This window comes from Pelophylax lessonae (assembly GCF_965119305.1).
Source record: "Pelophylax lessonae genome assembly, chromosome: 13".
NCBI lineage: Eukaryota > Metazoa > Chordata > Amphibia > Anura > Ranidae > Pelophylax > Pelophylax lessonae.
In genome coordinates this window covers 179,259,954-179,280,594 of record NC_138780.1, presented here as the reverse complement: position 1 = coordinate 179,280,594, position 20,641 = coordinate 179,259,954, and the positions used below count along the sequence as shown (strand labels likewise).

The 20,641-nt window shown below is 53.7% G+C and overlaps 1 protein-coding gene across 1 annotated transcript; it reads left to right on the top strand.

The window, feature by feature from the left end:
* Window positions 1–1,509: 1,509 nt before the first annotated feature.
* Window positions 1,510–20,622, top strand: ANGEL1 (angel homolog 1). The gene is made up of 10 exons (XM_082242781.1): window positions 1,510–1,586; window positions 10,966–11,191; window positions 11,323–11,537; window positions 16,193–16,262; window positions 16,338–16,774; window positions 16,846–16,972; window positions 17,054–17,164; window positions 17,253–17,313; window positions 19,998–20,164; window positions 20,241–20,622. The coding sequence occupies exons 2-10, from the start codon at window positions 10,990–10,992 to the stop codon at window positions 20,408–20,410; spliced, it is 1,560 nt and encodes a 519-aa protein (XP_082098907.1). The 5' UTR covers window positions 1,510–1,586; window positions 10,966–10,989; the 3' UTR covers window positions 20,411–20,622.
* Window positions 20,623–20,641: the final 19 nt, after the last annotated feature.

Here is a 20,641-nt window from a genome sequence, read left to right as displayed (position 1 = left end):
ATGAAAACTCCTCATACAAGCTTCAACCAGACACTGATAGAAGTCACAAGACTGCTATATACTGCTGATGAGAAAAGGTATTTGTCAGTTTGTATTTAATAAAATAATTGCACTTCCATTTTCTGTGTACTATGGGGGACCAGATATAGTGAACGCAGGCTCCTGGGGAGACCAGATATAGTGAATGCAGGGTCCTGGGGAGACCAGCTATAGTGACTGCAGGCTCCTGGGGAGAGCAGATATAGTGAATGCAGGGTCCTGGGGAGAACAGATATAGTGACTGCAGGCTCCTGGGGAGACGAGATATAGTGACTGCAGAGTCCTGGGGAGAGCAGATATAGTGACTGCAGGCTCCTGGGGAGAACAGATATAGTGACTGCAGGCTCCTGGGGAGACCAGATATAGTGACTTCAGAGTCCTGGGGAGAGCAGATATAGTGAATGCAGGCTCCTGGGGAGAGCAGATATAGTGAATGCAGGGTCCTGGGGAGAACAGATATAGTGACTGCAGGCTCCTGGGGAGACCAGATATAGTGACTGCAGAGTCCTGGGGAGAGCAGATATAGTGACTGCAGGTTCCTGGGGGGACCAGATATAGTGAATGTAGGCTCCTGGGGGGACCAGATATAGTGAATGCAGAGTCCTGGGGAGACCAGATATAGTGACTGCAGGCTCCTGGGGAGACCAGATATAGTGACTGCAGAGTCCTGGGGAGAGCAGATATAGTGAATGCAGGCTCCTGGGGAGAGCAGATATAGTGAATGCAGGGTCCTGGGGAGACCAGCTATAGTGACTGCAGGGTCCTGGGGAGAACAGATATAGTGACTGCAGAGTCCTGGGGAGAGCAGATATAGTGACTGCAGGCTCCTGGGGAGACCAGATATAGTGAATGCAGAGTCCTGGGGAGAGCGGATATAGGGAATGCAGGCTCATGGGGAGACCAGATATAGTGAATGCAGAGTCCTGGGGAGAGCAGATATAGTGAATGCAGGCTCCTGGGGGGACCAGATATAGTGAATGCAGAGTCCTGGGGAGACCAGATATAGTGACTGCAGAGTCCTGGGGAGAGCGGATATAGGGAATGCAGACTCATGGGTTTAGTAACACTTTAATATATTAGCTGATCTCATCACCTGTCTGGGATCACTCAGTAATTGAGGAAGGAGGAAGCAGAAGCTTTTGAGGATTCTACCCTTCCCCCCACCTCATAGTGCCCTGACTGCCCCTCTACCACCTCCAGACCACATGTTCTATGGAGAAAAGGGTGTCCCTAGGAATTAGAATGGGAAGGGACTCCTTGGGGATCAGTATTGTGGAGGGGGTGTCCATTGAACACGTGTGGGGAAAGGGGGTGTCCCTGAAGATCAGTGTGGGGGAGGGGATGGATGGAGAGAGGGATCAGTGTCTTGTGAGGGGGATGGGTCTGTTGACCTCACTATGGGGGAAGGGACACATAGGTAGTGGGCGGGACATACACTTGGGGACATTCCGCTCATCCGGAAGTGACGTGTGTATTTTTGTTGTGAGAGGAAGCACGTGGTGTGACTCGAGGATAAGCGGAAGTTTATCGGAGTTGAAGATAATCGGGTGTGTAGGAAGCGGGTGAGACACCCCATAAAATGGGCGGGGCGAGCAAGGCCCTAAACACTGACACTTCCTGCGGGACCCCCGTTGTCAGTGTTTTGGTATAGTGGGGCCCGTGATGTTTGGGGGTCACACATGGGGGAGGGGGTAGAATATAATGACAGAGATTCTATTCCCACACAAGACAGATGATGGCGCTCTGCTGACATGGAGGGTGCAGAGAGAACCACAGAGACCCCAATACCATCAACTCTGACACTTCATGTGGGGGCCCTTGGTGTCAGTATACTCGGGGGGGACCCTTGGTGTCAGAATACTCGGGGGGGCCCTTGGTGTCTGTATACTCGGGGGGGACCCTTGGTATCAGAATACTCGGGGGGACCCTTGGTGTCAGTATACTCGGGGGGACCCTTGGTGTCAGTATACTCGGGGGGACCCTTGGTGTCAGTATACTCGGGGGGACCCTTGGTGTCTGTATACTCGGGGGGGACCCTTGGTGTCAGAATACTCGGGGGGACCCTTGGTGTCAGTATACTCGGGGGGGACCCTTGGTGTCAGTATACTCGGGGGGGACCCTTGGTGTCAGTATACTCGGGGGGCCCCTTGGTGTCAGTATACTCGGGGGGGCCCTTGGTGTCTGTATACTCGGGGGCCCCTTGGTGTCTGTATACTCGGGGGGACCCTTGGTGTCAGTATACTCGGGGGGGGACCCTTGGTGTCTGTATACTCGGGGGGACCCTTGGTGTCAGTATACTCGGGGGGGACCCTTGGTGTCAGTATACTCGGGGGGGACCCTTGGTGTCAGTATACTCGGGGGGGGCGCTTGGTGTCTGTATACTCGGGGGCCCCTTGGTGTCAGTATACTCGGGGGCCCCTTGGTGTCAGTATACTCGGGGGCCCCTTGGTGTCAGTATACTCGGGGGGGACCCTTGGTGTCTGTATACTCGGGGGCCCCTTGGTGTCAGTATACTCGGGGGGGACCCTTGGTGTCTGTATACTCGGGGGGACCCTTGGTGTCTGTATACTCGGGGGGACCCTTGGTGTCTGTATACTCGGGGGGGACCCTTGGTGTCTGTATACTCGGGGGGGACCCTTGGTGTCTGTATACTCGGGGGGGCCCTTGGTGTCTGTATACTCGGGGGGGCCCTTGGTGTCAGTATACTCGGGGGCCCCTTGGTGTCAGTATACTCGGGGGGGACCCTTGGTGTCTGTATACTCGGGGGCCCCTTGGTGTCAGTATACTCGGGGGGGACCCTTGGTGTCAGTATACTCGGGGGGGACCCTTGGTGTCTGTATACTCGGGGGGACCCTTGGTGTCTGTATACTCCGGGGGACCCTTGGTGTCTGTATACTCGGGGGGGACCCTTGGTGTCAGTATACTCGGGGGGGACCCTTGGTGTCTGTATACTCGGGGGGGCCCTTGGTGTCTGTATACTCGGGGGCCCCTTGGTGTCAGTATACTCGGGGGGGACCCTTGGTGTCTGTATACTCGGGGGCCCCTTGGTGTCTGTATACTCGGGGGGGACCCTTGGTGTCAGAATACTCGGGGGGACCCTTGGTGTCAGTATACTCGGGGGGACCCTTGGTGTCAGTATACTCGGGGGGACCCTTGGTGTCAGTATACTCGGGGGGGCCCTTGGTGTCTGTATACTCGGGGGGGACCCTTGGTATCAGAATACTCGGGGGGACCCTTGGTGTCTGTATACTTGGGGGGGACCCTTGGTGTCAGAATACTCGGGGGGACCCTTGGTGTCAGTATACTCGGGGGGGACCCTTGGTGTCAGTATACTCGGGGGGGACCCTTGGTGTCAGTATACTCGGGGGGGACCCTTGGTGTCAGTATACTCGGGGGGCCCCTTGGTGTCAGTATACTCGGGGGGGCCCTTGGTGTCTGTATACTCGGGGGCCCCTTGGTGTCTGTATACTCGGGGGGGGACCCTTGGTGTCAGTATACTCGGGGGGGGACCCTTGGTGTCTGTATACTCGGGGGGACCCTTGGTGTCAGTATACTCGGGGGGGACCCTTGGTGTCAGTATACTCGGGGGGGACCCTTGGTGTCAGTATACTCGGGGGGGACCCTTGGTGTCTGTATACTCGGGGGGGCGCTTGGTGTCTGTATACTCGGGGGCCCCTTGGTGTCAGTATACTCGGGGGCCCCTTGGTGTCAGTATACTCGGGGGCCCCTTGGTGTCAGTATACTCGGGGGCCCCTTGGTGTCAGTATACTCGGGGGCCCCTTGGTGTCAGTATACTCGGGGGCCCCTTGGTGTCAGTATATTAGGGGGGGACCCTTGGTGTCTGTATACTCGGGGGCCCCTTGGTGTCAGTATACTCGGGGGGGACCCTTGGTGTCTGTATACTCGGGGGGACCCTTGGTGTCTGTATACTCGGGGGGACCCTTGGTGTCAGTATACTCGGGGGGGACCCTTGGTGTCTGTATACTCGGGGGGGCCCTTGGTGTCTGTATACTCGGGGGGGCCCTTGGTGTCTGTATACTCGGGGGCCCCTTGGTGTCTGTATACTCGGGGGCCCCTTGGTGTCAGTATACTCGGGGGCCCCTTGGTGTCAGTATACTCGGGGGGGACCCTTGGTGTCAGTATACTCGGGGGGGACCCTTGGTGTCTGTATACTCGGGGGGACCCTTGGTGTCTGTATACTCGGGGGGGACCCTTGGTGTCAGTATACTCGGGGGGGACCCTTGGTGTCTGTATACTCGGGGGGACCCTTGGTGTCTGTATACTCGGGGGGGACCCTTGGTGTCTGTATACTCGGGGGGGACCCTTGGTGTCTGTATACTCGGGGGGACCCTTGGTGTCAGTATACTCGGGGGGGACCCTTGGTGTCAGTATACTCGGGGGGACCCTTGGTGTCAGTATACTCGGGGGGGCCCTTGGTGTCTGTATACTCGGGGGGGACCCTTGGTATCAGAATACTCGGGGGGACCCTTGGTGTCTGTATACTTGGGGGGGACCCTTGGTGTCAGAATACTCGGGGGGACCCTTGGTGTCAGTATACTCGGGGGGGACCCTTGGTGTCAGTATACTCGGGGGGGACCCTTGGTGTCAGTATACTCGGGGGGCCCCTTGGTGTCAGTATACTCGGGGGGGCCCTTGGTGTCTGTATACTCGGGGGCCCCTTGGTGTCTGTATACTCGGGGGGGGGACCCTTGGTGTCAGTATACTCGGGGGGGGGACCCTTGGTGTCTGTATACTCGGGGGGACCCTTGGTGTCAGTATACTCGGGGGGGACCCTTGGTGTCAGTATACTCGGGGGGGACCCTTGGTGTCAGTATACTCGGGGGGGACCCTTGGTGTCTGTATACTCGGGGGGGCGCTTGGTGTCTGTATACTCGGGGGCCCCTTGGTGTCAGTATACTCGGGGGCCCCTTGGTGTCAGTATACTCGGGGGCCCCTTGGTGTCAGTATACTCGGGGGCCCCTTGGTGTCAGTATACTCGGGGGCCCCTTGGTGTCAGTATACTCGGGGGCCCCTTGGTGTCAGTATACTCGGGGGCCCCTTGGTGTCAGTATATTAGGGGGGGACCCTTGGTGTCTGTATACTCGGGGGCCCCTTGGTGTCAGTATACTCGGGGGGGACCCTTGGTGTCTGTATACTCGGGGGGACCCTTGGTGTCTGTATACTCGGGGGGACCCTTGGTGTCAGTATACTCGGGGGGGACCCTTGGTGTCTGTATACTCGGGGGGGCCCTTGGTGTCTGTATACTCGGGGGGGCCCTTGGTGTCTGTATACTCGGGGGCCCCTTGGTGTCTGTATACTCGGGGGCCCCTTGGTGTCAGTATACTCGGGGGCCCCTTGGTGTCAGTATACTCGGGGGGGACCCTTGGTGTCAGTATACTCGGGGGGGACCCTTGGTGTCTGTATACTCGGGGGGACCCTTGGTGTCTGTATACTCGGGGGGGACCCTTGGTGTCAGTATACTCGGGGGGGACCCTTGGTGTCTGTATACTCGGGGGGACCCTTGGTGTCTGTATACTCGGGGGGGACCCTTGGTGTCTGTATACTCGGGGGGGACCCTTGGTGTCTGTATACTCGGGGGGACCCTTGGTGTCAGTATACTCGGGGGGGACCCTTGGTGTCAGTATACTCGGGGGGGACCCTTGGTGTCAGTATACTCGGGGGGACCCTTGGTGTCAGTATACTCAGGGGACCCTTGGTGTCTGTATACTCGGGGGGACCCTTGGTGTCTGTATACTCGGGGGGACCCTTGGTGTCTGTATACTCGGGGGGACCCTTGGTGTCCGTATACTCGGGGGGACCCTTGGTGTCCGTATACTCGGGGGGGACCCTTGGTGTCAGAATACTCGGGGGGGACCCTTGGTGTCTGTATACTCGGGGGGGCCCTTGGTGTCTGTATACTCGGGGGCCCCTTGGTGTCAGTATACTCGGGGGGGCCCCTTGGTGTCAGTATACTCGGGGGGGCCCCTTGGTGTCAGTATACTCGGGGGGGACCCTTGGTGTCTGTATACTCGGGGGCCCCTTGGTGTCAGTATACTCGGGGGGGACCCTTGGTGTCTGTATACTCGGGGGGACCCTTGGTGTCTGTATACTCGGGGGGGACCCTTGGTGTCTGTATACTCGGGGGGACCCTTGGTGTCAGTATACTCGGGGGGACCCTTGGTGTCAGTATACTCGGGGGGACCCTTGGTGTCAGTATACTCAGGGGACCCTTGGTGTCTGTATACTCGGGGGGACCCTTGGTGTCTGTATACTCGGGGGGACCCTTGGTGTCAGTATACTCGGGGGGACCCTTGGTGTCCGTATACTCGGGGGGACCCTTGGTGTCCGTATACTCGGGGGGACCCTTGGTGTCAGAATACTCGGGGGGACCCTTGGTGTCAGTATACTCGGGGGGGGGGACCCTTGGTGTCAGTATACTCGGGGGGGGGGACCCTTGGTGTCAGTATACTCGGGGGGGACCCTTGGTGTCAGTATACTCGGGGGGGACCCTTGGTGTCAGTATACTCGGGGGGGACCCTTGGTGTCTGTATACTCGGGGGGACCCTTGGTGTCTGTATACTCGGGGGGGACCCTTGGTGTCAGTATACTCGGGGGGGACCCTTGGTGTCTGTATACTCGGGGGGACCCTTGGTGTCTGTATACTCGGGGGGGACCCTTGGTGTCTGTATACTCGGGGGGGACCCTTGGTGTCTGTATACTCGGGGGGGACCCTTGGTGTCAGAATACTCGGGGGGGACCCTTGGTGTCAGTATACTCGGGGGGGACCCTTGGTGTCAGTATACTCGGGGGGGACCCTTGGTGTCCGTATACTCGGGGGGGACCCTTGGTGTCAGTATACTCGGGGGGGACCCTTGGTGTCCGTATACTCGGGGGGGACCCTTGGTGTCCGTATACTCGGGGGGGACCCTTGGTGTCAGTATACTCGGGGGGGGGGGGGACCCTTGGTGTCTGTATACTCGGGGGGACCCTTGGTGTCTGTATACTCGGGGGGACCCTTGGTGTCTGTATACTCGGGGGGACCCTTGGTGTCAGTATACTCGGGGGGACCCTTGGTGTCAGTATACTCGGGGGGGACCCTTGGTGTCAGTATACTCGGGGGGGACCCTTGGTGTCAGTATACTCGGGGGGGACCCTTGGTGTCAGTATACTCGGGGGGACCCTTGGTGTCAGTATACTCGGGGGGACCCTTGGTGTCAGTATACTCGGGGGGACCCTTGGTGTCAGTATACTCGGGGGGACCCTTGGTGTCAGTATACTCGGGGGGACCCTTGGTGTCAGTATACTCGGGGGGGACCCTTGGTGTCCGTATACTCGGGGGGGACCCTTGGTGTCCGTATACTCGGGGGGGACCCTTGGTGTCAGTATACTCGGGGGGGACCCTTGGTGTCAGTATACTCGGGGGGGACCCTTGGTGTCCGTATACTCGGGGGGGACCCTTGGTGTCCGTATACTCGGGGGGGACCCTTGGTGTCAGTATACTCGGGGGGGACCCTTGGTGTCAGTATACTCGGGGGGACCCTTGGTGTCAGTATACTCGGGGGGACCCTTGGTGTCAGTATACTCGGGGGGACCCTTGGTGTCAGTATACTCGGGGGGACCCTTGGTGTCAGTATACTCGGGGGGGCCCTTGGTGTCTGTATACTCGGGGGGGATCCTTGGTGTCTGTATACTCGGGGGGGGGCCCTTGGTGTCTGTATACTCGGTGGGACCCTTGGTGTCTGTATACTCGGTGGGACCCCTGGTGTCTGTATACTTGGGGGGACCCTTGGTGTCTGTATACTCGGGGGTGCCCTTTGTGTCTGTATACTCGGGGGTGCCCTTTGTGTCTGTATACTCGGGGGTGCCCTTTGTGTCTGTATACTCGGGGGTGCCCTTTGTGTCTGTATACTCGGGGGTGCCCTTGGTGTCTGTATACTCGGGGGGGCCCTTGGTGTCTGTATACTCGGGGGGGCCCTTGGTGTCTGTATACTCGGGGGGGCCCTTGGTGTCTGTATACTCGGGGGGGCCCTTGGTGTCTGTATACTCGGGGGGGGCCCTTGGTGTCTGTATACTCGGGGGGGCCCTTGGTGTCTGTATACTCGGGGCACCCCTTGGTGTCTGTATACTCGGGGCACCCCTTGGTGTCTGTATACTCGGGGGGGGACCCTTGGTGTCTGTATACTCGGGGGGGACCCTTGGTGTCTGTATACTCGGGGGGGACCCTTGGTGTCTGTATACTCGGGGGGGACCCTTGGTGTCTGTATACTCGGTGGGACCCTTGGTGTCTGTATACTCGGTGGGACCCCTGGTGTCTGTATACTTGGGGGGGACCCTTGGTGTCTGTATACTCGGTGGGACCCTTGGTGTCTGTATACTCGGGGGTGCCCTTTGTGTCTGTATACTCGGGGTGCCCTTTGTGTCTGTATACTCGGGGGGGCCCTTGGTGTCTGTATACTCGGGGGGGGCCCTTGGTGTCTGTATACTCGGGGGGACCCTTGGTGTCTGTATACTCGGGGGGACCCTTGGTGTCTGTATACTCAGGGGGGACCCTTGGTGTCTGTATACTCAGGGGGGACCCTTGGTGTCTGTATACTCAGGGGGGACTCTTGCTGTCAGTATACTCGGGGGGGGGGGGGGACCCTTGGTGTCTGTATACTCGGGGGGGACCCTTGGTGTCTGTATACTCGGGGGGGACCCTTGGTGTCTGTATACTCGGGGGGGACCCTTGGTGTCTGTATACTCGGTGGGACCCTTGGTGTCTGTATACTCGGTGGGACCCCTGGTGTCTGTATACTTGGGGGGGACCCTTGGTGTCTGTATACTCGGTGGGACCCTTGGTGTCTGTATACTCGGGGGTGCCCTTTGTGTCTGTATACTCGGGGTGCCCTTTGTGTCTGTATACTCGGGGCACCCCTTGGTGTCTGTATACTCGGGGCACCCCTTGGTGTCTGTATACTCGGGGGGGGACCCTTGGTGTCTGTATACTCGGGGGGGACCCTTGGTGTCTGTATACTCGGGGGGGACCCTTGGTGTCTGTATACTCGGGGGGGACCCTTGGTGTCTGTATACTCGGTGGGACCCTTGGTGTCTGTATACTCGGTGGGACCCCTGGTGTCTGTATACTTGGGGGGGACCCTTGGTGTCTGTATACTCGGTGGGACCCTTGGTGTCTGTATACTCGGGGGTGCCCTTTGTGTCTGTATACTCGGGGTGCCCTTTGTGTCTGTATACTCGGGGGGGCCCTTGGTGTCTGTATACTCGGGGGGGGCCCTTGGTGTCTGTATACTCGGGGGGACCCTTGGTGTCTGTATACTCGGGGGGACCCTTGGTGTCTGTATACTCAGGGGGGACCCTTGGTGTCTGTATACTCAGGGGGGACCCTTGGTGTCTGTATACTCAGGGGGGACTCTTGCTGTCAGTATACTCGGGGGGGGGGGGGGGGACCCTTGGTGTCTGTATACTCGGGGGGGACCCTTGGTGTCTGTATACTCGGGGGGGACCCTTGGTGTCTGTATACTCGGGGGGGACCCTTGGTGTCTGTATACTCGGTGGGACCCTTGGTGTCTGTATACTCGGTGGGACCCCTGGTGTCTGTATACTTGGGGGGGACCCTTGGTGTCTGTATACTCGGTGGGACCCTTGGTGTCTGTATACTCGGGGGTGCCCTTTGTGTCTGTATACTCGGGGTGCCCTTTGTGTCTGTATACTCGGGGCACCCCTTGGTGTCTGTATACTCGGGGCACCCCTTGGTGTCTGTATACTCGGGGGGGGACCCTTGGTGTCTGTATACTCGGGGGGGACCCTTGGTGTCTGTATACTCGGGGGGGACCCTTGGTGTCTGTATACTCGGGGGGGACCCTTGGTGTCTGTATACTCGGTGGGACCCTTGGTGTCTGTATACTCGGTGGGACCCCTGGTGTCTGTATACTTGGGGGGGACCCTTGGTGTCTGTATACTCGGTGGGACCCTTGGTGTCTGTATACTCGGGGGTGCCCTTTGTGTCTGTATACTCGGGGTGCCCTTTGTGTCTGTATACTCGGGGGGGCCCTTGGTGTCTGTATACTCGGGGGGGGCCCTTGGTGTCTGTATACTCGGGGGGACCCTTGGTGTCTGTATACTCGGGGGGACCCTTGGTGTCTGTATACTCAGGGGGGACCCTTGGTGTCTGTATACTCAGGGGGGACCCTTGGTGTCTGTATACTCAGGGGGGACTCTTGCTGTCAGTATACTCGGGGGGGGGGGGGGACCCTTGGTGTCTGTATACTCGGGGGGGGGGGGGGGTCATTGTGTCAGTATACTTGGGACTGTTTGTGTCAGTATACTCTGGGCCCTTGGTGTTAGCATGTCAGTATACTCTGGGCCCTTGGTGTCAGTATACTCGGGGCCCTTGGTGTCAGTGTGTCAGTATACTTGGGACTGTTTGTGTCAGTATACTCGGGGCCCTTGGTGTCAGTGTGTCAGTATACTCGGGGCCCTTGGTGTCAGTATACTCGGGGCCCTTGGTGTCAGTGTGTCAGTATACAACGGGGTCCTTGGTGTTAGCATGTCTGTATACTCGGGCCCTTGGTGTCAGTATACTCAGGGCCCTTGGCGTCAGCATGTCCATATACTCGGGGCCCTTGGCGTCAGCATGTCCGTATACTTGGCCCCTTGATGTCGGTGTGCCAGTATACTTGGGGGACCTGATGTCAATTATCAGTATAGGGGAGCCCCTGATTTCTTTGTGTGTACATCAAGGACCCCTATAGTCAGTATCCTAGGGGTTCCTGGTGTAATATATTAGTATACTTTGGGCCCCTGATGTCAGTATACTAGGGGGCCCCGTTGCTTGTGTACCAATATAGCAGTGATGTTTGGGGGTCACACAAGGGGGAGGGAGACTCTTCTTTTGTAGAATATAATGAAGGAGATATTACTCCCACACAGGAAAGATGATGGCGCTCTGCTAACATGGAGAGTGTAGAGACAACCACAGAGACCCCGATACTGAGGGAGGAGAAGACACCCCAAGTGGAGGGGTCCTTAGAAGAAGACCCGGCTGTGCTGGACTGGAAACTACCCCAAGACAAGAAGGATGGAGATGGGGAGCAGGAAAAGAAATGGCAGATGGGGGACATAGAGCAGAACCTTCCGCAGCCCATCGTCTACCACGGTGAGTACAAAGTGCCATGTACACTGTGCAACACACTGACACACTGCCATTCACACTGACACATTGCCTCACTCACTGACACTCTTCCCTGTATTGCTCAGTCAGTGCTGTGCTCTCTTCTGTCCCGGCAGAGGTCCTGTGGAGGGATTGGCAGGATTTGTACAATCCGGATTTGGTTGAACTGGGTGAGAAGCAGTTTGATTTCACCGTCCTGTCCTACAATATTCTGTCTCAGGACCTGATCGAGCAGAACCCCCACCTGTACCAGCACTGCCCCCCCTCCATCCTGCACTGGGACTACCGCTGGCCCAACTTGCTCCAGGAGCTGCAGCACTGGGAGGCCGATGTGAGTCACCTCCTGTGCTGTACCTGTACCCCCTGTGCCATACCAGTAACACCTTTGCTATACCTGTACTGTCTGTGCCATACCTGTACAACCTTGTGTCATACCCGTGCCCTTTACTTCGTACCTGCACCTCTTGTGTCATACTTGTTCCCCCTGTTTTAGACTTGTATTGCCTCTGCTATGCCTGTTTCCGCCTCTGCTGTGCCTGTTTCCGCCTCTGCTGTGCCTGTTTCCGCCTCTGCTGTGCCGGTTTCCGCCTCTGCTGTGCCGGTTTCCGCCTCTGCTGTGCCGGTTTCCGCCTCTGCTGTGCCGGTTTCCGCCTCTGCTGTGCCGGTTTCCGCCTCTGCTGTGCCGGTTTCCGCCTCTGCTGTGCCGGTTTCCGCCTCTGCTGTGCCGGTTTCCGCCTCTGCTGTGCCTGCTACCTCCTCTGCTGTGCCTGCTACCTCCTCTGCTGTGCCTGCTACCTCCTCTGCTGTGCCTGCTTCCTCCTCTGCTGTGCCTGCTTCCGCCTCTGCTGTGCCTGCTTCCGCCTCTGCTGTGCCTGCTTCCGCCTCTGCTGTGCCTTCTTCCGCCTCTGCTGTGCCTGCTTCCGCCTCTGCTGTGCCTGCTTCCGCCTCTGCTGTGCCTCTACCCCCTGTAATATGCATCGCCTGTGCTATATGTGCACTCTCTGTAATATACCTGTACCCCCTGTAATATGTACCGCCTGTGCTATACCCCTCTACCGCCTGTGCTATACCCCTCTACCGCCTGTGCTATACCCCTCTACCGCCTGTGCTATACCCCTCTACCGCCTGTGCTATACCCCTCTACCGCCTGTGCTATACCCCTCTACCGCCTGTGCTATACCCATCTACCCCCTGTAATACACCTGTATCGCTTGTTCTATACCTCTACCCCGTGTCATCCCGTGCCATACCTCTATCCCCTGTAATAGACCTGTATCGCCTGTTCTATACCTTTACCCCGTGCCATACCTGTACCCCCTGTTCTATACCTGTACCCCTGTGTCTGTCATACCTGTGTCGCCTGTTCTATACCTGTATTGCCTGTTCTATGCCTCTACCCCCTGTAATATACCTGTACCCCTGTGTCTGTCATACCTGTACCCCTGTCTCTGTCATACCTGTACCCCTGTGTCATACCTCTACCCACTGTGTCACACACAAATTACTAGAGATTGTGTCTTGCACACCTATTCCTGAGTGAATGTAGAGTATAAGAAAGAAGGGGTGCTTAAACTGAAATTAATGGGGTCACCCCTCAAAACCCAGATGGCCACAATATATATTACATATATAATAACATATTTAAAATAAACATACACAAAGTATCATATGTATATATAGTAACAGTGAAAAATGAGCTAAATAGCAGAAAATAATGTTTCAGATATAAAGAACAGTAATAAGGAAAACCAAAGATGATGGCCCAAAAGTAAGTTAGACAGTGTGACAAAATTGCAGCCCAGACATCCGATATTTTGGGGTTTTTGGGCTGTCCTCTTTGTATCTGTTCTTTTCTGCTGTTTTGTATCTCATGTCTCCCTGTTATGATGTACACATATAATAGTTTGTGTATATATATATATATATATATATATATATTTTTTTTTTTACCCTAAATACTTCCGTACCTAAAGTGGTTGTAAAGCAAAGACATTTTTACCTTTTTAATGCATTCCCTGCATGGAGGTAAAACATGTCCCAGTATTTGTATCGCCCCCTAAATACTTTAGTCCTCATTTGATCCATCGCTGTGCCCGTCTGTAGTGGCTTTCTCCAGTCTCCCATAGGCTTTGCTGAGGCAGCGGAAGCCATTGGCTCCTGCTGTTGCCAATGGAATCCTATGAGCAGAAAGTAGTGCTGAGCCATGCTGTGTGTATCTATAGAGGAACCCCCAATACAAGCAACTTGCTAGCAAGCAACCCCCAGCAGAGAAAGTTTGGGGTTGTTCTGTGCAATTCCATTGCACAGAGAAGGTAAGTATAACGTGTTTGTTATTTTATAAACTATTTAAGCCTTTACAATCACTTTATCTTATTTGGTGCATCTACATTGTAGTAAATGTGCTTACTTTATACACTGCTCAAAAAATGAAAGGAATACTTTTTTATCAGAGTATAGCATCAACTGGGATATTGATCTGGTCAGTTAAAGGGTAACTCTACTTTCATGGGGAAAAAAATAGCAAATAAAGAAAAACACTATAGAGTATACAATTGTGACACAGATCGTATTGTAATTGAATGTTCTTCAACATTACCTTTTCCTTTTCAATCTGCAGCTGTTGTAATTTTCTTAAAATGCAATGCAATATGGCCACCTGGAGCTGTTCTGTATACAGAATGTATACTGACCACATTCCCAGAAACATAATTTCCTGCTTGTGTGATTGGCTCACCAATTTTCCCAGAAGTCTGCACTAAGATACAAGTCAGATTTCTGGCATTCCCTGCAACAAAAATGTCATTTTTGGTGAGATACTCCCAATAGAAGCACGGCTAAAGGGGGTGCAGGCCCTGCAGATTTCCTCATTAGAGCCCTGCAGCTGCCACAGAAAATTATGAAACCACTCCCATTAGACCCACTCAGCACAGAGAAACAAACAGGGATTTCTTCAGAAAAACAAAAAGTAGGAATCTGCAACAAAGTTTGTTAAAACCCTTGTAATGTACAGAGATCACCCAGAGGGGAATGTTTTTTTTTTTTCTCATCAAAAGTTAATCAGTTTCAGCTGCTTTGGTGTAAATTAAATTAACAACGGTTGCACTGATGGGCAACAATGAGACAACCTCCAAAACAGGAATGGTTATAAAGGAGGAGGCCACTGATACTTTTTTTTCCCTATTTATCTTCTCCGTCTGTTTCGCACTAATTTTGTATTTGGTTAGGGTCAGTGTCACTACTGGTACCATTAAGCAAACCCTGGTCTCTATAGACAGAGGATGCACAGGCAGTTCAACTCCTCCAGGATAACACATCAATATGTGCCATTGCCAGAAGGTTTCTCAAGAGCATGGAGCAGATTCCAGGAGACAGGCAGTTACTCTAGGAGAGCTGGACAGGGCCCTGGAAGGTCCTTAACCCATCAGCAGGACCGGTATCTGCTCCTTTGTGCAAGGAGGAACAGGAGGAGCACTGCCAGAGCCCTACAAAATGACCTCCAGCAGGCCACTGGTGTGAATGTCTCTGACCAAACCATCAGAAACCGACTTCATGGGGGTGGCCTGAGGATCCAATGTCCTCTAATGGGCTTTGTGCTCATTGCCCAGCACCGTGGAGCTCGACTGACATTTTCCATTGAACACCAGAATTGGCAGGTCTACCACTGGCACCCTGTGCTTTTCACAGATGAGAGCAGGTTCACCCTGAGCACGTGACAGACATGAAAGGGTCTGGAGAAGCCATGGAGAACATTATGCTGCCTGTAACATCGTTCAGCATGACCGGTTTGGTGGTGGGTCAGTGATGGTCTGGGGAGGCATATCCATGGAGGGATGCACAGACCTCTACAAGCTAGACAATGGCACCCTGACTGCCATTAGGTATGGGGATGAAATCCTTGGACCCATTGTCAGACCCTAGGCTGGTGCAGGGAGTCCTGGGTTCCTCCTGGTGCACAACAATGCCCAGCCTCATGTGGCGAGAGTATGCAGCCAGTTCCTGGAGGATGAAGGAATTGATACAATTGAATGGCCCCCACGCTCGCCTAACCTAAATCCAACAGAACACCTCTGGGACATTGTCTCGGTCCATCTGACGCCGCCAGGTTGCATTTCAGTCTGTTCAGGATCTCAGTGATGCCCTGGTCCAGATCTGGGAAGAAATACCCCAGGACACCATCTGTCATCTCATTAGGAGCATGACCCAACGTTGTCGGGCATGCATACAAGCACGTGGGGGCCATATGAACTACTGAGGACCTTTTGAGTTGCTGCAATAAAATTTCAGAAAAATGGAGTAGCCTGCTACAACATTTTTCACTTTGATTTTGGGGGTGTCTTTGAATTCAGCCCTCTGTAGGGTGATCATTTTACTTTCCATCAAACAATGTGGCATCCCTTCGTTCCAAACACATTACCCAGTCCATACTAGCATGATACTTTTCCCCATTGAGAGCTGATATGTTTTCATTGAAATCTGATATGTTTTCAAAGTGTTCCTTTAATTTTTTGAGTAGTGTATTTATATTGTACCCACTGTGTCATGCCTGTACCCCCAGTATTGTGCTCATATCCCCGTCCCATACCTGTACTGCATGTGTCATACCCATCCCCTCTTTGTTATATCCATATCACCTATCGCCATATCTGTACTATCTGTGCTATACCTGTACTCCCTGTCTCCATACCTGTACTGCTTATGTCCTACTTTTACCCATCTCACACCAGTGCTGCTTGCAAAATATCTGTACCTCTTGTGCCATACCCATTACCCCCATGTCATGCCTGTAAAACCCATGCAATACCTGTAGTTCAGTTGCCATATACTGCCTTTGTGTGTATGTGACTGTATAATTAATACCAGTAGTGTGTGTGATTCAGGTAGGACAGCAAAGTGGTGCAGAGACTGATGTGGCTGGCTCAGTGTTCTCTGTACAGCGCTGTGGAATATGTCAGAAGATATATAAATGCAATGTTTGATCTCTTGCAGATTGTGTGTCTCCAGGAGGTTCAGGAAAATCACTACAAAGATCAGATCCAGCCCAGCCTTAGTGCTCTGGGTAATGCTCCTCTTCGCACCTCTTTGCAGCCACCAGAAGGGGGTGCTGTGTTCTGACCCCTTTGTTTCTCCGCAGGGTATAGCTGCCACTACAAGCGGCGGACGGGTCGAAAAACCGATGGCTGCGCTATTTTCTTCAAGACTCAGCGCTTCTCTCTGCTCCTGGAAAGTCATGTGGAGTTTTTTCGGCCGGCTGTTGATGTCCTGAACCGTGACAATGTAGGACTTGTGCTCTTGCTGCGGCCACTGCTGTCTGAGGAGGCACCAGAAGGGCTCACCCCTCCCAACTTGTGTGTAGCCAACACACACCTCCTCTACAACCCCCGCCGAGGGGACATTAAGCTGGCACAGTTGGCACTTCTCCTGGCAGAGGTGGATAAGTTATCCTACACCCCTGAAGGCGAGCGATGCCCAATAATCCTGTGTGGAGATTTAAACGCAACACCCAGTTCTCCCCTTTACCAGCTGCTGCACAATGGCGTCCTGAACTGTCGCAGCATACCAGCGTGGAAGGTGGGGGTTGGAATAGCGGAAGGGGATTGGCCATTTTCTTTATTCCATCTGACCATTGATTTTTCTCCTAGGTGTCCGGTCAGGATCAATACTTTGGAGTTCCTTATTCTCGGGTTTTGCCCTTCCCTCTGTGGCCGGAATTTCTGGGGGTCAATGACAGCTGTCAGTACACTGCGATGAGGCCACTAAAGGTTAAAGGTGAGATCACTCATCCTTACCCTGTCCCACCTGCGACTCAACAGGGAGACTCATATCTGTGATTTGTCTTTGTGCCATTAGATAGGAAGACGTACACCCGCCAAAGCATCTTGGAGTTTCGGTATTGTGAGTGCGCCCTTCAGCGTCCCCAAAACCTTGTGCTGATCAAGGGGGTGACGGACATTAATCCAGGTGGGTGAATGTTGTAGGAATGTGAGCAGGAGATAGAAATGTGTTCTCTACTATGGCTGCTGTAACGTCTTCCCCATTTGTCTGACAGATCCACAGACAGCTGCGGCCCAGGCAGGGATCTTCCCAGACCCACCGGATTCACTGCTCAGGTATTCACAGGAGGGCCCCAGGATATGAGGGGGGGGGGGGGGGTTCACTTCAAATGTACACTATCTCACAAAAGTGAGTACACCCCTCACATTTTTGTAAATATTTTATTATATCTGTTCATGTGAAATGACACTTTGCTACAATGTAAAGTAGTGAGTGTACAGCTTGTATAACAGTGTAAATTTGCTGTCACCTCAAAATAACTCAACACACAGCCATTAATGTCTAAACCGCTGGCACCAAAAGTGAGTACACCCCTAAGTGAAAATGTCCAAATTGGGTCCAAAGTACGAAATATTATGTGTGGCCACCATTATTTCCCAGCACTGCCTTAACCCTCTAGGGCACGGAGTTCACCAGAGCTTCACAGGTTGCCACTGGTGGGTGTTGGAGACCTTGCGCTCCGCCACTTTCCATTTGAGGATGCCCCACAGATGCTTAATAGGGTTTAGGACTGAAGATATGCTTGGCCAGTCCATCACCTTTACCCTCAGCTTCTTTAACAAGGCAGTGGTCATCTTGGAGCTGTGTTTGGGGTTGTTATCATGTTGGAATGCAGCCCAGTCTTTGAAGGGAGGGGATCATGCTCTGCTTCAGTATGTCACAGTACACGTTAGCATTCATGGTTCCCTCCATGAACTGTAGCTCCCAGTGCCGGCAGCACTCATGCAGCCCCAGACCATGACACTCCCACCACCATGCTTGACTGTAGGCAAGACATACATTACTTTGTACTTCTCACCTGGTTGCAACCACACACGCTTGGCCCCATCTGAACCAAATAAGTTTATCTTGGTCTCATCAGACCACAGGACATGGATGCATAGTACAGCGTATGGTCTGAGCACTGACAGGCTGACCCCCCACACCTTCAACCTCTGCAGCAATGCTGGCAGCACTCATACGTCTATTTCCCAAAGACAACCTCTACATATGACGCTGATCATGTGCACTCAACTTCTTCGGTCCACCATGGAGAGGCCTGTTCTGTGTGGAACCTCCCCTGTTAAACTGCTGTATAGTCTCGGCCACCGTACTGCAGCTCGGTTTCCGGGTCTTGACAATCTTCTTATAGCCTAGGCCATCTTTATGTAGAGCAACTCAGAGAGTTCTTTGCCATGAGGTGCCATGTTGAACTTCCAGTGACCAGTATGAGAGAGTGAGAGCGATAACACCAAATATAACACACCTGCTCCCCATTCACACCTTAGACCTTGTAACACTAACGAGTCACATGACACCTGGGAGGGAAAATGGCTAATTGGGCCCAATTTGGACATTTTTCCACCTAGGGGTGTACTCGCTTTTGTTGCCAGCAGTTTAGACATTATTGGCTGTGTGTTGAGTTATTTTGAGGGGACAGCAAATTTACACCGTTATACAAGCTGTACACTCACTACTTTACATTGTAGCAAAGTGTCATTTCTTCAGTGTTGTCACATGAAAAGATATCAAACTATTTACAAAAATGTGAGGGTGTACTCACTTTTGTGAGATACTGTATGTTCTGTTGCTGGAGACTTGCCAGGTGCAATTCAGGTGCTGATTTTTGGCCACCATAACATTAGTGACAAGACACTAATTGCTGAGTAATAGATGACCGCTACAGCGTTATGGAAGGTAAACATGTAAATTCTGCTGCAAGATCCTGCCAGCTCTCTCCATCTTAGAATTAGATGGAGCTTACGGGGAACTGCCCTAAGCCCCCGTTCACACTGGGGCGACCTGTCAGGCGACCTGGTCGCCTTCCACAGAGAAGCTGTGGACCCATTCTAATAGGAGCGACACAGGGTCCGGAGCTTCTTTGGGGCGACCTGCATTGACGTCAATGTTATGAAGTCTGTGCCGGCCGCTCCGAGGTCGCGGTGCGAGCAGCGCGCCGCGAACTGTGAGGTCGCCCCGGGAAGTAGCGTCACCCCAGCAGTGTGAATGGGGCCTTAATGTTAACTGTGTTTACGTCTGTTTTCCACTTGGGATGACCGGTAACTGTGTTTACTCTTGTGCTCTACCAATGCTACATTTAATTGTTTCCCACCTCTTGCGCTGACAGGTAGCTGCGTTTACTTCTGTGCTCTGCCCACTGCCGGAGAACAGCCCTTTGTGCTGATGGGTAAACACTTTTACTTCTGCTCTCCTGTGCAGACAGGGAACTGTGTTCACCTTGGGGCTCCATCCCCCGCCTGAGAACTGCCCCCTGCACTGCCATGTAACTTTTCACCTCGGGGCTCCATCCCCTGCCTGCGAACAGTCCCTTGCGCTGACAGCTAACTGTGTTCACCTTAGGGCCCCCTGTGCCCACCTCGGAGCGCCTTCCCCTGCCTGAGAACGGTGCCTTGCACAGATGGGTGACCCCATTCACCTTGGGGTCCAATCCCCCTGCCAGAGACCCGCCCCCCTGTGCTGGCAGGTAACTGTGTTTACCTTGGTGTTCTATCCCCCTGCCATAAAACAGTCCCCTGAATTTACCTTGGTGTTCCATCCCCCTGCCAGAGAACTACACATTGCAACTGTGCTCACTTCTGGGCTCTAACCCCCCCCCCCCCCGCCTAAGAACGGCTTCTGCTTCTTAAAATTGATGTGTGTGCGCTGTGCATAGGGCCTTGTATACAGTGCGGTATTGTGGGATACAGTTCAGTACAGTGTGTAGCATGGTATGTAATCTGTCTTTACCCCCTCCCCCCAGGACACCCCATTTATTGCAGCATCACCTTCAGCTGACCTCAGCTTACACCCACTTCCTGCCCACTAAAGATCGTCATGAGGTCACAACGTTCCCATTGGGAATTGGAAGTACGGTAGATTACATCTTCTATTCTGCGGAGCCGGTTCCGATATGCAGCACCAACCAGGGTGAGTATCACACAAAGAACATGCTATGATCGTATTGCGTTTTGTCCCCGTCTTACTTGTCTTTGTCACCCGCCAGGTCTGCGCTTCTTCCAGGACAAGCATCTGAAGCTGTTGGGTCGTCTGTCTCTGCTGACAGAGGACGATCTGTGGGCGGCGCAGGGACTCCCTAACCCCTTCTGCTGCTCCGACCATCTCTGCCTTCTGGCCCGCTTCAGCCTGGACCTCTCCACCCCAGAACCAGAGTAAGGAGCTCCACCCAGAGTCAGGACATTTCCTCAGTCTCTTTTTAATTCTTACCTTCTCCCCCCCCCCACTAAGGTTTAGGGCCTCCATGTGGCGTTATTTTCTGTTCCACACATGCTGCTCCCTTACAGTGTAAAATCTGTACATATGAAGAGGTTTTAGATAAGAGCAGAAGTTTTCAACGTGTGAATAGTTGTAATAAATTGTACAATACATTGCCAGATCTTTTATTCT

Bases quoted from the DNA above. Each gene is read 5' to 3' on its own strand.
- ANGEL1 (XM_082242781.1), top strand. From the start codon at position 10,990: ATGGAGAGTGTAGAGACAACCACAGAGACCCCGATACTGAGGGAGGAG. The intron at 16,263-16,337 runs GTAATGCTCCTC...GTTTCTCCGCAG, and splicing joins GCCCAGCCTTAGTGCTCTGG to GGTATAGCTGCCACTACAAG. The intron at 20,165-20,240 runs GTGAGTATCACA...GTCACCCGCCAG, and splicing joins GATATGCAGCACCAACCAGG to GTCTGCGCTTCTTCCAGGAC.